Raw genomic sequence first — 21,506 nt, 5'->3', positions numbered from 1 at the left:
ATGCTACGCCCCACCTTGTGATGTCATGAAGTGTTAGTTTTTAAGTTAACAGCTCCCTTTATTTACCTTATTTAAACCTTATTTCAGCAGAGATTTGCAAGTCCAAATCCAAATGATTCTCGTGAAAGTGTATGGAGCTTAAAAACACCCCGGAGCACTTCCTGTATTACCACATGACATCACAAGGTGTTTTCAGTGTTTCCAATTTAGTTTAGTTCAGTTTTTGTTGAGAAAACAACATTACAACATCAGAAAATAGCTTAATATGGGCCTCTTTAATATTGCCAACACATTGAAATTCTGCTAATTTCCAACTTTTCTTTTTTTTTAATTTTAAGCTGCACCTTTGACCTTTATGCTACTGTTTGAAGTGTTATTTATTACTTCGTCACGCCCAGTCAGTCCACTCCTGTCGTCAGTTAACTTTGTGTGTACACTACATACAAGATAGGGGCACGCATACTACCTTTTTAATCTGCTCTAGCGTTACAGAAATACAAGTACAGTGATATTTACAATCCTGGTCCATGGAATTTTCCTCTTTTCTCACTGCTCCCTTGCAAAACGTGCAGGTACTATGCGCGTGAGTGGTTTTACCTGGAGGGCTTGGGCGTACAAAGTTCAAAATCCGAAGTCCACAAACAGTCTCAAGATGAAGGACCCAATCAGCACCTGCATGGTAAGTTTTTCTCCTTTTCAAACACAAACAGAGACATGAGGGGACGCCACATTTGAAAACATGCACTGGAGAGAAAGAGCACATACCGTCCAGTCAGGTGGATTCTGGTCTTTTTTTCCGACTAAAACTGCAAAAAAAATTGTGATTAACCCATTTTTTGTTACAGTACAACCAGCTGTACCAGGATGTCAAGCGCTTTTCGAAATCGGGGGAGTATTTTTGCAAGGAGCTCATGGCAGTTTTTCAGCAAAGGTACGTTATGTTATGAATGTGATCGTAATTACATTTTGTTTTTGCGTAAACAGCTTACAAATTGACACAAAATAAGATCATTTGTACTTTTATCGGTTGATTTATCGATATCCTTACCAATTCAAAAGGAGTATTTGTTTGATTTCTACTTCCTGGTCTTGTCCAGAGCGAAAATTATGCTAAAATGAAACTTAAATTGTACAATATTATTATTAGTAAACAGTAAGGAGCCATTTAGATAGATAAATAGTGTCATTTTGATTTAGTCTACTGGTATTAAAGGTGCACTATGTAACTTTTCTGGTGGAGCGTCCATCACCTGCTTGTTTCTGTGGATTGGATATGGATATTTCTCTGCCTAGAATGTTCCACAGTGTGACTTTAAACAGCTCTACCTTACTTTTATACAACTACAGGTGATTTTATAGCTCAAAAATACCTAAAAACAGGCATTCTGACTGTAAGCGACGTCGCCTCTCCACAGATCTGACCCGTAACTTGGTCTGGTTTAATGCCATACTGTGAAACATTCCAGACAAAGCACTAACGTCTCCGTGGAAACAAGAATATGACAGACCCTCCACCGTTAACGGCCCATTCATTCAGTCGTAGCCAAAGTTACTGTTTGACTTACTCAGGTTGTTTCTGTTTTAACTCGAGATAACTTATTTAGTCCAAAAATTAAACAATAACTCTATGTGTCCTTATGAAAAATGTCAATTTTATTTTATAGTTTATTATATTTAAATTAATAATGTCTGTTTTAAATTCTAAATTAATAGGGGGACATTAGGGGCCCGTATTACGCAATTTTCTGATCTATGTTATAATGTTGTTTCCTCATCACAAACAGACCTGGAGTTGTGTTTTGTTTCATTCACACATGTTTAACGCACAAATCCTGCATATTTAGGTTCTTCTCTCACACAGAAAATACTCTGTTCCACCTCGTGATGTCATGTGGTAATACAGGAAGTGCTCCACTGTGTTTTTAAACGCCATACACCTTCACTAGAATCACTTGGATAATTTCAGCTCTGGAATTGCCAATCTCTACTGAATTAACGGTAAAAGGAGATGTTAACTTGAAAACTACCTCTTCATGACATCACGAGGTGGAACAGAGCATTTTGAGCGCTGCTGAATGAAACAAAACACAACTCCGGGTCTGTTTTTGATGAGGTAACAACAGTATAACATGGTTTAAAGCTCACAAGAAGAGTCTACTTTGTGTAATATGGGATCTTTAATTTTCTTTTCAAACTATCAGTTCCATACATTTGCATTTACCTGGAGATAGTGCAGGTTTTTCCACTGAATATAGGGTTGGGAGTTCAATTTCCGCTTTCCATCAAAGAGAGAATGCTGTTGTGTGCTTGGGCAAGACAGTTTATCTTATCTTGTCTCGCTTTAAAATATTTGGAAGGGGCAGACTGTTCTCTGGTGGAACGTTGCTTATCACTGGTTAAGCATTCGTTTGCAAACTAGATGAAAGCAGAAAGCACCTCACCATAGTGCATACTGCCAGTGTGTCCCTGAGCAAGACATTTCAGTCACATTGCCTGCCTGGATATCCGGTTTAAATATTATTAAACGCTATTTTCAGATCTACGTAATTGTATTGTTAATTTCTCATCAAAAACAGACCCGAAGTTGTGTTTTATTCACACATGTTTAACACACAAACCCATCGTATTTAGGCTGATTTATTCTCTCAAACTGAAAACACTCTGTTCCACCTTGTGATGTCATTTGGTAATACAGGAAGTGCCCCATTGTGTTTTTAAACTGCACCTTCACTAGAATCATCTGGACGATTTCAGCCATGAAACTTCAAATCTCTACTAAACGAAAGGTAAAAGTTATGACATCACAAGGTGGAACAGAGCATTTTGAGCTTTGGAGATGTAAACAGACTAATAATAAAGTTTTACTCAGACGTGTGAATGAAACAAAACACAACTCCAGGTGTTTTTGAGGAGGTAACAATATTCTGACATGGCTTTAGTAAAGTTTCCACAAAAATTACAATTCAACTAAACTATTTATGTAATTTAATCACAGGTCCGAACTTGAGCTAACGTACGCTAAAGGCCTTCAGAAGCTCGCTGGAAAACTCATCAGGGCGTCCAAAGAAATGACCAACAAGTAAGTCAGATTCTTCAGTAACATAAAATTAACATAAAATTATATATGTATTTTTATTATTATTGTTAAACGTGTACAGTATTAATAATGAACGGAAATAAATCGGTGTAAAAAATATATAATAAACAAATAAAAGGATGCAAAAAATTTTAATAAATACTTTTTTTTTGTTCATTTTTATGGGTCAGGGTAGTATTGTAGTACTCAAGACCGGTCTTGGTTTCGAGAACGGCCTCGAGACTTCTTCTTTTTTTTTGGTCTTAGTCTCATCTCGGACTTGACCGCATTTCAGCTTGGTCTTGTCTTGGTCTTAAAGGCATTTTGACTCAGTCTTGTCTCGGTCTCGAGGTCTGACACTCGACAAGTGATAAAATGGAGATAGATTTATAAAAAACAGTGATATATTTGTGCCAAAATAACTGTAAAATATGAATAAATGTTGAAAATTACAAAGATGGTCTTGATTTGGTCTTGATGGGCTGTGGTCTTGGTCTTGTCTCGGTCTCGATCTCGGTCTCAACCAGTAAAAGTCTTGGTCTTGTCCCGGTCTCGACCATTAAAAGTCTTGGTCTTGTCTCGTCTCGACCATTAAAAGTCTTGGTCTTGTCCTCGGTCTCGACCTTTTAAAAGTCTTGGTCTTGCCTCGGTTTCGACCATTAAAAGTCTTGGTCTTGTCCTGTCTCGACCATTAAAAGTCTTGGTCTTGTCTCGGTCTCGACCTTTAAAAGTCCTAGTCTTGTCTCGGTCTCGACCTTTAAAAGTCTTGGTCTTGTCTTGGTCTCGACCATTAAAAGTCTTCGTCTTGTCCTGGTCCCGACCATTAAAAGTCTTGGTCTTGCCTCGGTCTCGACCTTTAAAAGTCTTCGTCTTGTCCTGGTACCGACCATTAAAAGTCTTCGGTCTTGTCTCTGGTCTCGACCATTAAAAGTCTTGGTCTTGTCTTGGTCCTCGACCATTAAAAGTCTTGGTCTTGTCTCGGTCTCGACCATTAAAAGTCTTGGTCTTGTCTCGGTCTCGACCTTTAAAAGTCTTGGTCTTGTCTCGGTCTCGACCTTTAAAAGTCTTGGTCTTGTCTCGGTCTCGACCTTTAAAAGTCTTGGTCTTGTCTCGGTCTCGACCTTTAAAAGTCTTGGTCTTGTCTCGGTCTCGACCTTTAAAAGTCTTGGTCTTGGTCTCGGGACCCTGAGGTCTCTAACTGGTCTTGGTCTGGATTCGTGCGATCTTGACTTGACTCAGTTTATTTGTAATGTCCAATATGATTTAATAGTTCAGTTGCCATTTTGGATTTGATAGATTTTTTTATTTTTAACTTTTATAATACAGTTTTATTTTATTGCAAAAAGCTTTAAAAATGTGCGAGGACTTAGAAAAAACCTGGATTTAAATATACTGTTTATAATAATGTTTTGCCATTATGAGGATTACATTGTGTGTTAGCCTGTTAGTCTCCATCATTCAGCTCTAACTTTTTCCATACTGGCTCCTGCTCAGTTCCACCTACAGCGCCTGGTGTCATGTGTCTGATGAGATGTACTCCAGAGCGGACGCCCACAGGTACAAACCACACAACCACACAACCACACAACCACACAACACATCACAAACACAAACACAAGTGAGGCCAAAGAACTCTGAGGAGGTGAAAATCTAAATCACACCAGTCTGTTTACAGAGCTCTGTATTTGTATAAGGGGTGTAGTGAAGTTTTCCTCAGTATGCACTTAAGTTGTTTGTTATAAAGTAAGTTCAAAGGTCCTGTATTACGCAAAATTAACTCTTGTTTACTTTTGAGCTTTAAAGGTGCGTTATGTAACTTTTCTGGTGTAGCTTAAATGTTTTTATCCATGGAGATGTTATTGCTACGCCTGTTTTCTGGGTATTTTTGAGCTATAAAACCATTTGTAATTGAATAAATGTAAAGTAGAGCTGTTTAATGTCACACTGTGGAACATTCCAGGCAGAGCAATGACATTTCCATAGAAACAAGCAGGTGACGGAACCAAAAAGTTACATAGTGCACCTTTATCGAAGATTATTTGTTCTTCACTTTGAATTTTTAAACTCTAAAATAGATGTTTGAATGATTTTTATTCTGAATTTTAGTTTGAATTTATGTTTCAAATTCAAAATAAACATGTCACCTTTTAAATATTCAGTATTGTCAAGCTCTCAAATCCAATAGTCAAAATTCAAAGTGGAAAATTCGCAGTGGAAAAATTTCACAGCAAAGATCCAAGATGTCAAGCAACAATTGATTTTTTACTGCAAAACTGACACTCTAAATTTTGTCTGTTGAATTTGAGGGCTTAACAATATATATACTGAATATTTAAAAGGTGATTTTCTTTCACTTCACCTCACTTCAAAGTTCAGCAACTAAAATTCTGAATAAAAATAATTCAAATATGTTTTTCCAGAGTAAAAAAATTCAAAGTGAGAAATTCAACACTATTTAAAATTCAGAATCTGACGGAACAAATGATCTTCCATACACCTTTAAGCCATGTTATAATACTGTTACCTTGTCACAAACAGACCTGGAGTTATGTTTACTTTATTAGTCTGTTTACATCTCCAAAGCTCAAAATGCTCTGTTCCGCCTTGTGATGTCATGAAGTGTTAGTTGTCACATTAACAGCTACCTTTCTTTACCTTTAGGTTAGCAGAGATTGTCAATTTCAGGGCTGAGATTATAAAATTGATTTTTTTGAAGGTATATGGAGTAGGTATGTAACGATATCCAAATCTCTCCGTACGATATTATCACGATATTCATCTCACTGTACGATATTTATTTTGATATTTTGGAGAGGCTAATATAATAGTAGATAGGACACTTTTTTGCTTTTAAAAGACAAAATTTTGATGTGAATTATTTCTGTCATAATCCCAAGAATTCAAGTAAAAAACATGTTTGTTCATGTTGTCTGCACTGAAATGAATCATGGGATATGTAGTTTCCAATGTTTATAAGCTGTTGCTACTGTAAAACCATGTATTTAAGTAAAGAAACTTGGGATTCGATATATTGTGACAGCCCACGATATTATTGTGAGACTTTTGACGATACAATATCACGATATTTCGGTTATTGTTGCGTTTCCATAGAAACAAGCAAGCGCACCAACCAAAAAGTTACATAGTGCACCTTTATGGAAGATCATTTGTTTCATCACTTTGAATTTTGAACTCTAAAAAAGACGTTTGAATGATTTTTATTCTGAATTGTAGTTTGAATTTATGTTTCAAATTCAAAATAAAAATGTCCCCTTTGAAATATTAATGTATGGACTTTAAAACGTGGTGGGGCACTTCCTGTATGACCAACACCACGTGATATCACAAGGTGGAACAGAGTGTTTTCAGTTTGAGAGAAGAACTCAGCCTAAATTTGCAGGGTTTGTGTGTTAAAAATGTGTGAATGAAACAAAACCCAACTCCAGATACAGTATGTTTGTGATGAGGAAACAACATTATAACACAGATCAGAAAATAGCATCACATGGGCCCTTTAAGTGACTGTAGTTGACATCTGTGTATTCATCATCGTGGCATCTTGTGGGAGTGTGTTCTCATCACATTCTATCTATTCACTGATAAATCCATTAATGTCATTCATAACCCGTAGCCTCGATGATTCATAAAGATGTTACAAAACGATTACAGTCAGCGGTCAGGAATGCACTTTGACATTTGTGTTTTTCCAATAAATATCTTGTCTTAATCTGCAATAGGACTAAACTCTCACCTTTGAGGGGCCATGTTGGAAATGGGGCCTGTGTTTGTGCACAGTCCGATAAAGAGAGATATGACTCTGAATACAACCATAATAAATACTCATTTGGACTCTCAATGTTTTTTTTTTCCCTTTTCTTAACACTTTCTACATTTGATATATATACACTACAGAAGACATGTAATATATTTGAAGCAAGATGTATGGAATTATCTTTTTTCTTAACCTTAACCAAAGAAAAAAAAAATGAAATAACTCTACTCTACTATTTTTATATACATTTTATAACCAAATCCTCAAAGTGGCCTCCCTTTGCTTTGTCAAAAAATGTTTAGTAGATTTATTTACCTTTTTTTCTTTACTAAATAATTCTATATATCTTGCTTCATATATTTGATGTCTTCTGTATGTATATAAAATGTAGAAAGTAGTAAAAAAAACAAAAAAAAAACTTGTGTATGTTTAAACAACACCAATCAAAAGTTTGGACACACTGTCTCATTCATTTTTTCTTTCTTTTTTATTACTACTTTGAATATAAATTATACATATATTAAAAATGCTATATTTGAGAATTAAGTATTAAATATTTGGGTTATTTAACAGTTTTTTTTCTTTAGGGTTAGGGTTAATTACTACTTTCTACATTTGACATATACATATAGAAGATACTGTAAATACTGTATATGTAATTATTTTGTAAAAAAGTTGGATAACTCTACTAAATATTTTTGACAAATCAAAGGGTGGCTAATTTGAGGTTTTGAATATGAAATGTATATATTAAAAATGTTAGATTTGAGTATTAAGTATTAAATATTTTAGTTTTTAACAGTTTTTTTAGTAAATAATTCCATATATCTTGCTTCATATATTTGCTGTCTCCTGTTTTTATATCAAATGTAGAAAGTAGTAAGAAAAAAAAAACGTGTATTTTTAAACAGCACCAATGTCTTTTTTATTACTACTTTCTACATTTGATATATACATACAGAAGAAGAAGTCATAAAAAATATAAAGCATGATATATGGAATTATTTTGTAAAGAAAGTTAGATAACTCCACTAAATATTGTTGACAAAGCAAAGGGTGGCTAATTTGAGGTTTTGAATATGAAATGTATGTATAAAAATGTTTTTGTTTTATTTGCGTGTTAAGTATTCATTAAATATTTGAGTTATTTAACTGTTTTTCTTTAGTAAATAATTCCATATATGCTGCGTCATACGTTTGATGTCTCCTGTATGTATAGAAAATGTAGTAAGCAGTAAGAAAAAAGAAAAAAAAAACACTAAATGGAAGGGTGTGTCTAAACTTTTGACTTGTGCTGTTTTAACATTCACTACCAGTCAAAAGTTTGGATACACTCAAGAAAAAAGAAAGAGAAAACTCAACAAAGCAAAGGGATTGAACATAAAATACAGTATAAAAATATATTTAGTAGAGTTATTTATCTCTTTTTCTTTGCTTCATAGTTCCATACATCTTATTTCATATATGTGATGCCTTCTATATGTATGTCAGATGTAGAAAGTAGTAAATATATAGAAAAAAAGCACACACTGAGAGAAACTTTTGACTGGTAGTGTGTGATGAAGTAATCTGTAGCCAACTAAATGTGTGAACTTCTGTCAGGTCTTTGGGCAATGCGTTTCAGCAAGAGGCCACAGTGGAACTAAAGCAGGTCCTGGATGAACACAACAAGAGGAAGAGGCCTGTAAGACGAGTATTTTATTTATAAACACTTCAAATATTTAAATTTTGAGTTGAATTGAAGATTTTTACCTCTTAAAGCTTGACAGTGCCATTGAAAGAAGTGGGAAAGCGGTTACAGCAAACTGGACAGAGCAACTGAAGGTAAAGAAAACTCACAAATTGGAAGTGATCATGGGGGCACTTCTGGCTCCATCGACTCTGTTTCCTATTGACTTTACATTGAAAAATAGTCTCACTGTAACTGCTGTAACTGTGTTTTGTGTTTATCTGCTGTACCAACTTTTCAGCTCAAAAAGAAACTTGTTGGATTGACCAGAGAACACGAAGCCCTGTTCAACTTTGTAGAGAGCAACAAACACCTCAGCACAGAGAAAGAAAAACAAAAGGTGAGCCAGATATTTGAGATATTTGACTCCCTGCTCTTAAATGCATGTGGCTGCTTATACGTTATACAGTCTATGGTTACACTACGTATATATACTGTATTTTTTATGATTTCAGATGCTAAACAGATTGACCAAGTCGGCAGAGCTCCAGGCGCGAGTGGACGAGGAGTATTTCAACATGAACTTGGAGGGACACGAGATGAGACTGAAGTGGGAGAACACGCTCAAAGCATGTTATCAGGTAAAACTGTGGAAATTTAGGTGGAGCATATCATTTAGTAGTCATAATTGTATTCATAATTAAAGTAAATATTTTAATAAATCATCATTGGAATAGAAATCACATTTAAAGTTAAGTATTATATTAAATACTTTTATTCATATATTTTATAGACTGTATGTAAACTGTGCTATTACAGTTCTAAAAATTTAAGCTGGGTTGCTAGTTCCTTAAAGGGACAGTCTGGAATTTTGGACATAGAACCTCATTTCCTAGTGAACCAGAGTGTTGGAGACGTGTGGAGACACTTTTTTAAATATTCCATCCAGTCCTTGTGTTTGCAGAGGTCTCTGGTGCTAGACTAGTGCATGTCAATGGTCATATTTATGCTGCCACTAAAACAGAAATCAAAACGGAAATGAGGCCCTAAGCCCAAAATTACAGACTGTCCTTTTAATCTGCATACAGAAGACACATACAAGTTGTTCTCATTCTCAGTATATGGACAAACCTCCAGAATTCACTCCCTGAGTTGCAGCGGCTGCACTAGCACTGCTCAGTGTTTGGCTGCAGGTTCTGGAGTTTAGGCACTGACCGTTTAGATCAGAAAGAGTCCTTTTAGGTCAGGGGTGTCAAACTCAAATTCACAAAGGGCCAAAATTTAAAACTGAGACTAAGTTGTGGGCCAAACTAAATATTTATTGAAAAATTTCAACATCTGCATGTTTTCTCTTCTTTCGATATATGCAATGTTAAACCTTTTCTTATTAAAATAAATGTTTAATAATATTTTTGCTTAAACATTGAATCCAGAACAAGCATCATATAAAATAATAACAACATTTTAAATAAATAATGTCTCTATAGCCTATATGAAGGTGACAGGCCAGCTCAAATACATGTTTGATATGATCTCGTGGGCCAAATATTATTATATGGCGGGCCAAATTTAGCCCCTGGGCCTGAATTTAACATATTTGTTTTAGGTTTTCAACACTGAAACTGGCAACCCAAATGAGTCTCATGTGAGGCTCATACTGTTTGGATAATTAACTTGAGAACTGTATATATATAACTATATAAATATAACATCAACAACTTGGCCATGTCCGATGCTTTTGTAATTAAAAATAAATAAATACTAATTAATATCAGTACGATGTTTTATTTGAACATGTTTTATCTTACATATGTTCTACAGATCATTCAGGAAATGGAGAAACAGCGAATCGAAGTGCTGGGCGAGGCTTTGAGCAGATACAACCTCCACATGTCCAGTTTCGGGCAGGCTCTCAAACACGTAGGACGCCGCTTTAACTCCTCCCACATTCATAATGATAAAGTAGTAGTAGTAGTAGTAGTAGTAGGCTCTAGCAGGCCCCAGAGCGTGTGTTTACTGTGTGTGGTGTGTTCAGGGGCAGAAGCAGATCGAGCAGACCGTACAGAGGGTGGACGTGGACAGAGATATAGACACACTGTTGGCTGATCACCGCCTCCCTCCAGAGGACAACAAGGCCGAGTTTCTCATGGTCGACTATTACGTAAGATCCAGTTTATAATGTGACCTACAACGTGAACTGAATTTCACTCTCAAAAAAAGACACGAGTACTTTTCTAACAGCTTACTACATGCTCTTACTTAAACAAGCACTGTGTAACTTTTCGGTTGGTGGGTCCGTCACCTTCTTGTCTTTGCTCTGGTTCAAATGTTCCACAGTACGACATTAAACTGCTCTAGCTTTTAGAACGAAAACCTACTGTGTTTAGAGATAGAGAGAGACAGAGAGAGAGTGAGAGACAGAGAGAGAGACAGAGACAGAGAGACACACACACACAGAGAGAGTGAGAGGCAGAGAGAAAGAGACAGACAGAGAGAGAAAGAGACAGAGAGAGAGTGAGAGACAGAGAGAGAGACAGAGACAGAGAGACACACACACACACAGAGAGAGTGAGAGGCAGAGAGAAAGAGACAGACAGAGAGAGAAAGAGACAGAGAGAGAGAGAGAAAGAGACAGACAGAGAGAGACAGACAGAGAGAGAAAGAGACAGACAGAGAGAGAAAGAGACAGACAGAGAGAGACAGACAGAGAGAGAAAGAGACAGACAGAGAGAGTGAGGAAGAGAGAAAGAGACAGACAGAGAGAGAAAGAGACAGAGAGAGAGACAGACAGAGAGTGAGGCAGAGAGAAAGAGACAGACAGAGAGAGAAAGAGACAGAGAGAGAGACAGACAGAGAGAGAAAGAGACAGACAGAGAGTGAGGAAGAGAGAAAGGGACAGACAGAGAGAGAAAGAGACAGAGAGAGAGACAGACAGAGAGAGAAAGAGACAGACAGAGAGAGAGAAAGAGACAGACAGAGAGTGAAAGAGACAGACAGAGAGTGAGGAAGAGAGAAAGGGACAGACAGAGAGAGAAAGAGACAGACAGAGAGAGAGACAGACAGAGAGAGAAAGAGACAGACAGAGAGAGAAAGAGACAGACAGAGAGTGAAAGAGACAGACAGAGAGTGAGGAAGAGAGAAAGAGACAGACAGAAAGAGACAGAGAGAGAGACAGACAGAGAGAGAAAGAGACAGACAGAGAGAGAAAGAGACAGAGAAAGAGACAGACAGAGAGAGAAAGAGACAGACAGAGAGAGAAAGAGACAGACAGAGAGAGAAAGAGACAGACAGAGAGTGAAAGAGACAGACAGAGAGTGAGGAAGAGAGAAAGAGACAGACAGAAAGAGACAGAGAGAGAGACAGACAGAGAGTGAAAGAGACAGACGGAGAGAGAGACAGAGAGTGAGGCAGAGAGAAAGAGACAGACAGAGAGACAGACAGAGAGTGAAAGAGAGACAGACAGAGAGTGAGGCAGAGAGAAAGAGACAGACAGAGAGAGAAAGAGACAGAGAGACAGACGGAGAGAGAAAAAGACAGACAGAGAGACAGACAGAGAGTGAGGCAGAGAGAAAGAGACAGACAGAAAGAGAGACAGACAGAGATAGAGAGAGAAAGAGGCAGAGAGAGAGGGAGAGAAAGAGGCAAAGAGAGAGGGAGACATAAAGAGAGAGACAGAGACAGACACAGAGAGAGAGAAAGAGACAAAGAGAGCGAGACAGAGAGAGAGAGAGACAGAAACAGAAAAAGAGAGAGACATGCAGAGAGATAGCGAGACAGAGAGAGACAGAAACAGACAGAGAGAGAGATGGAGAGAGAAAGAGAGAGGCACACACACAGAAACAGACAGAGAGAGAGAGAGAGAGACAGGGACACAGAGAGACAAAGAGAGAGAGACGGAAGGAGTGAGAGGCAGAGAGAAAGAGACAGAGAGAAAGGGAGACACTTACAGAGACAGAGATGAAGAGAGACAGACAGAAAGAGACAAAGAGAGAGAGACAAAGACAGAGAGAGACACAGAGAGAGACAGAAACAGAAAAAGAGAGAGACATGCAGAGAGACACGCAGAGACAGAGATGAAGAGAGACAGAGAGAAAGATACTTTAGTGATCCCGAGGGAAATTCCTTCCTTCTTGTCTTTGCTCTGCTTCAAATGTTCCACAGTACGACATTAAACTGCTCTAACATTTAGAACATAAACCCACTGTGTTTAGAGAGACAGAGAGAGAGAGACAGACAGACAAACACAGAGAGAGATACTTTATTAATCCCAAGGGAAATCCTGTTTTTACTGCAGTAACGTTTCCACTGTGCATCTGAGTGTCCTTTGTGTGTCAGTCAAAGGTCTGAGTGCAGTTTAACAGGAGGACTGGTCAGGGAGAGTCAGCAGATCCCGTGGAAGAGCCAAAAGTGTCTCTCCTCTGTGTCCTGCAGCGTCACAGCAGCTACAGGCGTTTTACACACCATATGTGGCAATAAACACGGTAGAGGAAACATTTTGAGGGAACGGACCATTTCATCGCCAAACAAAACACCAGAGCAGAGGAACAGTGATGTCTTTCCTGTCGTGTTCACCTGATTCCTCCTGGACACTGGAAGTTTATCAGTGTGAAAATTTTAATATATAAGTCGCAGGAAACACCCAAACCATGAAAAAAAGTGCAACTTATAATCAGAAAAATACGGAATAAGTGGTTTATTGCTCAAAAATAGCTAGAAAAACAGGCATTCTAACTGTGAGCCTCTCCCTGGTTTGTTCTTCATGATGATAATGAAAGGTTTAATGCCATATTGCGAGAAATTTCAGACAAAGCAACAACATCTTTATGGAGAAATCAGATGGAACTTTTAAATAGAGCCCGACCGATATGGATTTTGCTGTGGCCGATATGAAACCGATATAATGTAAGTTGTAGCTGCCGATAACCGATATAATCGCCGATATATTTAGTGATGTAAAAATTCACTGTAAATGTTGAATTGTTTAAAAAACTTAGGTTTGGCTCTGATGGATTTTAAATTGGGTTTATTTAGGCAACATTTATTGTTATTCTGCCTCTTTACATCATATTTACAGACAGTAGTTTGGCTTAATGGCATTTTTGCGTCACATTCTAGACACTAGTGATGGGTATTCCAGTTCTTTTTAGAGAACCGGCTCTTTTGGCTCGGCTCACTAAAAGCTGCTGGTTCTTTTGGCTCCCAAGTGGCTCTTCAGATTGTTTTTATTGCAAGCAGGACTAAAGCACGTCTAAAGCAGGACTGAATCAGGACTGAACCAGGTCTAAACCAGGACTGAAAAAGGACTAAACTGGGACTTATTTATTTTATGCTAAACTACAGTCAGATATGTTCGTTTTGTTTTTGTTTTTTTTTTGTTTTTTTTTAAATCCTACGTACACGCAAATTTCTCAAAGTTTCGTTTTCAGCCGCTGTCAAACTACCACGAGTCTGCACGCGGCGTGAAGAGAAAAAAAAAGTGAGAGAAAGAGAAAACACGGCTCCCAATAAGGATCAGGCTCCCCGTCGTTCCCTTCAAAGAGCCGGTTCTAAGAGTCATTTCGTTCGCGACGGACCCATAACTAGTAAAGAAAGTAGCGCTATTAGCCTTTAGCCGTAAATACGTGCGCTCCGCGGTAATTAATTATATGCGCAAATGTCATAATTCACACCTCTATTCACAGCTCATTTACATATCAGTGCAGGTCCAGTAACAAATATACGGCCAATATAGTCACTTTAGAACAGACCAATAGAAAACAGTCTGTTTATGTGCGGGAGCTACAGCAGCTAACCCATAACAAATGACAAAAACTAGCTTCAGAGTCGACATATTTCCAACACTCACCGCTCATACAGGCTCCTCCCACATCACAAATCTGCACTAATAAATGTCCTTTTAATCCAGACTCAAACCGATTGTCCGTAAAAAGAAAATAATCTCAGTGTTTGGATCTGTGTCTGCAGATGTAAACAAACACACGTGAGTGACGCGACTCTGTGGTGTGTTCACGGACAGTAGGACACACAGACAAATGACTCCGTAGATAAATACTGATGTGGAGCCACATATTAGGACATTTATCTGTCTGTAAATTGGATTAAATGAACATAATGTAGAGAGTCTAAGCTTTTAAAGGTATAACATGCCCACGTGAAATATCGGCCCCTATCGGCCGATAGCCGATATGCCTAAAGTTGCCCATATCAGCCGATAATATCAGCCAACCGATATATCGGTCGGGCTCTACTTTTAAATAATATTTTTTATTTAATACTCTTACTTGAGTAAAAGTTTTGGTTCCTCTTCCTACTGTTATAAATCTACAAGTGACAAAAGTGACAATATGAAATCATTTGAACATTTTCTTGCACCACTCATCGTTTTTCTAATATTTGTGGTGTACTTTCAAGTTACTTTACTGCAGATTAAAGATCCTACGAAAACAAAATTATAAAATATAGATCAGGAAAAGTTTAATGTTCCCTTCAAAGCTGAATCTACTTTCTCTTGGTGGGCGGTGAAGGCAGGGGTGTCCAAACTGTGGCCTGGGGTCCAAGTGCAGCCAGATCAGATTTTGTCGTCCCGAATGACCAAAACACAAACTTTTTACTGCAATTTGAAAACTGCTGTATCATACGCTCAATAAAAACGTTACAAGCCTGAGGTGTGGTTCTCAAAGCTGACCACCGTTTATGGTCCTCGGTGACGTCTGTGTTATAAAATCCAGTCTGGAAACTACTGGGTTAGGGGGGAGCAGTGAGTTGTCAATATCATCTGGCAAGTAAGAGTTGTTAGTTCAAAATAAATACTCAAGTACAAGTACAAAGTCGTGGCACAAGAAATGACTCAAATAAGATCTGATCTGTGTTATAATGTTGTTTCCGCTTCACAAACAGACCTGGAGTTGTGTTTTGTTTCATTCACACATTGTTAACACACAAATCCTGCATATTTAGGCTGAGTTCACACTGCGTTCCACCTTGTGATGTCATGTGGTAATACAGGAAGTACCTCACTGTGTTTTTAAGCTTCATACACCTTCACTAGAATCATTAGGACGATTTTATTCCTGGAATTGTCCATCTCTACTGAACTAAATGCTGAACTAAAAACTTGAAACTACCTCTTCATAGTCCAATGAAGTTCATTTGGTCTTCCGATAATTTATTTATGTCAGTGTTTCCCAAAGACTGGGTCGCGATCCTCAGGTGGGTCGCAAGATATATTTTTTTGAGTCGCCTGACCTGTATGTTGCGCTCTCCTCCTGCACCCGGACTGGAACACGCTACAAAAACACAGACAGGCCCACCTATCTCATTAAAAATGTTGAAATGTTAAGACATGTCTTGTATAATTTTTTATCTTTTAGTAATTATTTTATTGACTATTTTGTTCCAATATTGCTGCTTCAATTGAATGTTGGAAAGAAATAGAAATGGACAACATTTAACATACAAATAGGCGACTTTTGGATCCTTTTATTGCTGCTTCAATTACTGTTTTTCATTGTTTAAAACTTGACTAATACTAATTGTTCAGAGACACGATCACTCAGTAAACAATAAAATATCCTCGTTAATGTTCAATAATGGTCAAATCCACCTTTATTTTGTGATTTACGATTAATGTCTATTGACTTGAGTCACAAAGGTTTGTGACTTTTAAAATATGAGTCCCCAGAAAAAAAGTTTGGGAAACACTGATTTATGTTATTAGGTTCTTTTTTCAGATCAAGAGTTTGTTTTCATTCCTGACATTTTCGACTGCTCACTAGTGATCTTCCTCAGAGTTTATGACATCACAAGGTGGAATGGTGCATTTTGATCTTTGGAGATGTAGACAGACTAATAACAAAGAGTTACTCAAACATGTGTGAATGAAACAAAACACAACTCCAGCTCTGTTTTTGTGGAGGTAACGGCATCATAACATGGCTGAAAGATCAAAAGAGTCAATTTTGCGTACAAACCTTCAAAGAGTAACGTAATTGGAAGGACAAAACATCAAATAATGAACAAAATTTTGTATTTTCAAAGGATAGAACACAAAAAATAAAAAAAAACTACTCTACACTTATTTGAAGGAACAGTGAAAGAAACACAAATGTTCAAATCACTTCATATTGTCAACATAAAACTTTTGTCACTTGTAGATTTACTCACAGCGAGAAAAGCTTTACTGAAGTAAGAGTACTGTTACTTCAGTAAAAAATATTACTCAAGTAGGAGTAAAAGTCGCTGCTAGAAAAGTACAGTTTCTTTAAAAGGTTACTCAAAGAACAGCGAAGTACTACCCACATCTGCAGGCAAATATATACATTAGTGTTGGCCTTTCAAAGTAACTTCACACTTTTACTGCAAACCTGATAAACCATTTTAGCCATTTAAGATTTTATTTCAGCTGGATAAAAGTTTATGTGAAGTCCAGCGAGTATGTTAATGTACCAAGTGACCCATTCAGCCTCATTTTCAGGCAGGTTAATGCTGAAGGAACAAATCGTAAAATGTGTAAGTATCTGCATAAAAACTCCAAAGTTAAAGCCAAACTCTGGAACATTCTGCATAGAGATAGAAAAGTTTCATGCCAGAGTGTGGAATATTAACACCAGAGTCAGGTTTGTGGAGATGCAAGCCCGTTCACAGTAAGGATACGTTTTTTTCGGTGCAATAAACACAACCAAAAATGCATTTCTTCTTCTTTTTTTGGTCTATTTTGGGCTAAAAAGTGACATACTGCGGCTTTAAATTATGTAATGTTTCCTAGAAGTGTGGGTTTTTAGATTAGCAAGGAGATTTTGAATTTCACTCATTACTCTTAGGACTCAGATCTTTGCATAAATCTGTATATCGCTCCCCCACGCTAAGATCTGACCTATTTTCGCATTTTGCTTTCACCAGTATTCTTATTCACGTCTTTATATCGTATTTGTGTAGTCGTGGAAGAAGTATTCAGTTTTGTTACTTAAGTAAAAGTACAGAAAGCAGAGCAAAAAAAAAAAAGTAACAGTATTAGTACCTGTTTAAAAATGTGCTTAAATAGTAAAAAGTAAATGTATTTTGCTCTGATTTTGAGATCTAAATAAAGCTTCAAATGTAGTGATATTGATAGAGGTTTTGAAGATTCTACTACTACTACTACTACTTGATACTACTCCTACTTGTACTACTTGTACTACTACTTGATACTACTTCCTAGCTGTTTTTATTTGTGTATTTTTATTTGTTCAGACTCCAGATTTGTTAAAAACAGGCTTCAAACTATGATAAACAAATACTTTTACTTTTCAGTCCAGTTCAAAAATGTTGTGAAGTAGAAAGTACAGATACCTGCCTTAAAATTTTGTGAAGTAAAAGTTAAAACTATCCTTGTACGTAGGTGTACTTAAGTAAAATACAGATAGAAGAGCAAAAAAAAAGCTCAAGTAAAAGTAACAGTATTAAAGTACTTGTTTAAAAATTTACTTAAATAGTAAAAAGTAGAAGTGTTTTGCTCAGATTTTGAGATCTAAATGAAGCGATATTGACACAGGTTTTGAAGATTTGTACTTGTTCTTTTCCTAGCTGTTTTTATTTGTATATTTTTATTTGTTCAGACTCCAAATTTGTTAAAAACAGGCCTCAAACTATGATAAACAAATACTTCTTCTTTTCAGTCCAGTTAAAAAATGTAGTGAAATAGAAAGTACAGAAACCTGCTCTCAAATTTAGTGAAGTAAAAGTAAAAAGTATTAAGCAAGGGCGTAGGTTTGGTTTCAGCTTTGGTGGGGACATTATCAGCCCATTTGTTTTATGAATTCTTTCCAAAAACGCACAGAGTCTGGGCAGATCCAAAATAAATGAGAGGTGGTTTCATTTTTCAGTTCGCAAAATGTACAGTTTGTGTCTATTGCCCTGCTAAGATGATTCTTTAGTGGATAACAGTGATGTAGAAGTTTGTAGCAGATTTCTCTTTGCTTGTTGGTGATGAGATATTTGTGAAGTAATGTCCAAATATTTTTCCGTGGAATATTGTCAGTAGAGTCGGGCTGCTCACAGCGCACGAGTAGAGCTCCATTTGGGAGATGCACTTGTGGTGATAGTCGCTCTTTTTCCGTGGCGACTCATTTTATGTCAAGTTTAATTGAAGATGAAGCCAAGTAAGTTCCTTTTGAAAAGTTTTAAAAAGGAACATCTTCAGTCACGTCTGCTCAAGCCGACATCTTCGGGTGTGACCCTGTCCTGCCGTTTCCCCAGTTTAGGCTCCTGGCTCCACTGATGCTCACACACTTCAAGCACTTGGAACCAACCCATCACACACACATTCACACCAGTTGTGGGCAAGTGTGTGGGCAAGGTGGGTTAAGTGTCTTGCCAATGTGGGAAATCAACCCGCCAGTGGGTGCAGATCACTGTTGCATCATCACAGTTGTCATATCACTGAATACATCTCAGAACGTCTAATAAACAAAATGTGAACTAAAACATGTTACATTAATATTATTGAGTTTGGAAAAATATCAGAATAAATGTATATTTTTGTTTATTAAAATAAATTGGTAAATATTGGTTGGGACTATTTTGTCATCCCCAAATATTGGTTGTGACATGTCCACAAACCTACACTCTTGTACTTGAGTAAAGAATAAATACCTACAATGTTTAACTACTTTACTACTTTTACTTTGTTACGTTTATCCACTGGGCTTGAGCTTCTACTGTGTCCAAATATTTGCCCTTGTGGATCAATAAAGTAGAAAATGGCATAATTAGCCAGACTAATGTGTGCCGTACTTTTTCGCGGGGACATATTTTCCATAAACATGAATCATAATTTGAAGAGCAAACCTGAATATTGATTGTTCCTCTGTTTTTTATCGCACAGGAAGAGGACTCGAAGTCACTGATGGGTAAAGAGCGGAGGAGAGACGCGCTGCAAGTCAAACTACGGCGGCTACAGGACAATATCGCCAAGACTAAGAAAGACATCGAAGGTAAGTCCATTTACATCTATACAGAGAGTTATTTAAAGGTGCATTGTGTAACTTTCTGGTGATTTGAATGGATATTTCCACAGTATGTCATTCTGAGCATCCAAATTATTCACCGTGATGAGTTTATAAGATCTTTTCACAACTTCCAGAGGCCAGAGCAGAGTTTTGCCATCACACTAAAGCTTAAAACAACTAGCATGCTATCAGTGCACTTACTGGTTATTGGACAGCAGTCTCATTTTGACCTCAAGACAAATTTTGCTTAAATACATGGAATAGAAAACACATACAAGGCCTTTTTTTGGATTCATACAATTACACTTGTTTATCATATATGTGAGTGTACCCTCTACCAGAAAAGTTACATAATGTAGCTTTAATGTAGTTATAACAGGCCTTTTTAACCTGATTTATTAGTTTAGTTTAGTTTAGTTTATTGTACTTATTTAGTGTCATGCACCATTTAATTGGTGTCCAGCCTGCATGAGCTTATACGACACATAAAACAATAAGCAGACAGATGACACATCAAACATAAACCTCCTTTTACAGAGGTCCCAGGCTTTCAACACAAACTGGGCCAACTTAAAAGCATTACATTTAAACAGATACTTCAGTCTCTCCTCATCAGACATAACAAACCAACAGTAAGACACATTAGACAACAACTGACAGCGCAGGTCATGATACAAAGGACAATAAAGCAGAAAATGCATTTCATTTTCAATGTCCTTTAAAGGTTGTATGGAGGATTTTTTTTACTTGTTTCAAATTGTCAGTGAAAGTTTAAAGTACCATTACAGAGACGCAGCAGCCTTGTAATTATGATGACCAAAAAAAAAAAAAAATGAAAATCCATCAACTGTGGATGTAGTGAGGCCAGATAAACATCAGCCAATAGAAAACAAGGCTACCTCATTTTCTATTGGCTGTTGGGTTGTTAATCAAACTCCCTACATTTCTAGCGTCACTGACTCGCCGGCGCGCTGGGATTACTGGACGAGGTTACTAGGGCTTTAACGTTTCGAGTGATTATAAACCTCTGAACACACAGCATATTTGGTATCTCTGAAACCTGCCGAACTTTATTTATGCGATCAACTCATTTATAGTTTACCTCGATACACCTGGTCAGGTGCAAACTCGAAAACAAAACTCGCATCTGGCATTCTAGTTTATATTCGTCAAAGTATTTAAACAGATTTTTCACCGTACAGTAGACTTCCTGTTCTCACCTGTGTGCAAATTATCCATTTAACTTATTCAGCTTATTCAACTCTCATTTAGCTTAAAAATTTAGCTTAATGATAAATAATAATAAAACTCTTCCCCGTCAGTTGTGTATTTGCGGTTACTCGTGTGCAAGCTCCGCAATTTTTTTCTGTACGATTCTGTTACATCGCATCTTGGAAAAAAAACAAATTTTTAAAGGACGGAACATCGATTTCAGAATTTTGGTTCACGAGTATAAAGCTCAGATTTTTTCACATCGCAGACTCCACACAGACGCATCAGCGGCATTTCACCTTCTCCCGAAAGTCCTCGCTGTCGCGTTTTCCACTTAATAATCAACTTCAACATCATCACTTTGAAATCTATAAAAGACTTTCTCTATTATCCATAAATACGATCTAAAACTGGCGGCAAATTGCACGGTTTCCTGTTGTGTTTTTGGAGCTACCAGTCACTATTTCGATTAACTTCGGAAAAATCGGCGAAAACATTCCTTGAATCCTACAGTCTAGTGTGGGTTGTAGTGGCACCGATCACAGTCTCTGAAATGTGGAAAAACAGCCGTTTCTAAAGGTCAAAATTTCTTTAGTGAACTGCAAAAGTCATTAAGGGTTCAGGGGGGTTCAAATCTCTTCTGGGGGATTAAGAGGTTTACGTTCGCCTCTCACGCACTGATGCCGTTTACTCGACCGATACAGCGGTTCTCGGGGTCTTTTTCGAAACTGTAGCTTCCTCTCAGTTTGCGCAAAGTTTGTTGTGACGGCGGACAAGAATTCACGACCAGTT

General features: G+C 37.3%; 1 protein-coding gene across 1 annotated transcript in view; it reads left to right on the top strand.

Annotated features, from left to right (window-relative positions):
- The first annotated feature begins 370 nt into the window (after positions 1–370).
- The window catches only part of nostrin (nitric oxide synthase trafficking), a 31,892-nt gene continuing 10,756 nt past the window's right edge, over positions 371–21,506 (top strand). The window contains exons 1-11 of the mRNA XM_020928949.2: positions 371–679; positions 846–931; positions 2,996–3,079; positions 4,571–4,633; positions 8,451–8,532; positions 8,610–8,672; positions 8,819–8,917; positions 9,033–9,158; positions 10,339–10,437; positions 10,553–10,678; positions 19,379–19,487. Coding sequence (XP_020784608.2) covers positions 578–679; positions 846–931; positions 2,996–3,079; positions 4,571–4,633; positions 8,451–8,532; positions 8,610–8,672; positions 8,819–8,917; positions 9,033–9,158; positions 10,339–10,437; positions 10,553–10,678; positions 19,379–19,487 — 1,039 coding nt within the window. The 5' untranslated portion in view covers positions 371–577. The remainder of the gene's footprint in view (positions 680–845; positions 932–2,995; positions 3,080–4,570; positions 4,634–8,450; positions 8,533–8,609; positions 8,673–8,818; positions 8,918–9,032; positions 9,159–10,338; positions 10,438–10,552; positions 10,679–19,378; positions 19,488–21,506) is intronic.

The sequence above is a fragment of the Boleophthalmus pectinirostris genome, unplaced genomic scaffold (assembly GCF_026225935.1).
Source record: "Boleophthalmus pectinirostris isolate CB_2022bp ecotype Guang Dong unplaced genomic scaffold, ASM2622593v1 HiC_scaffold_1, whole genome shotgun sequence".
Lineage (NCBI taxonomy): Eukaryota > Metazoa > Chordata > Actinopteri > Gobiiformes > Gobiidae > Boleophthalmus > Boleophthalmus pectinirostris.
This window is presented reverse-complemented; position numbering and strand designations above follow the sequence as displayed.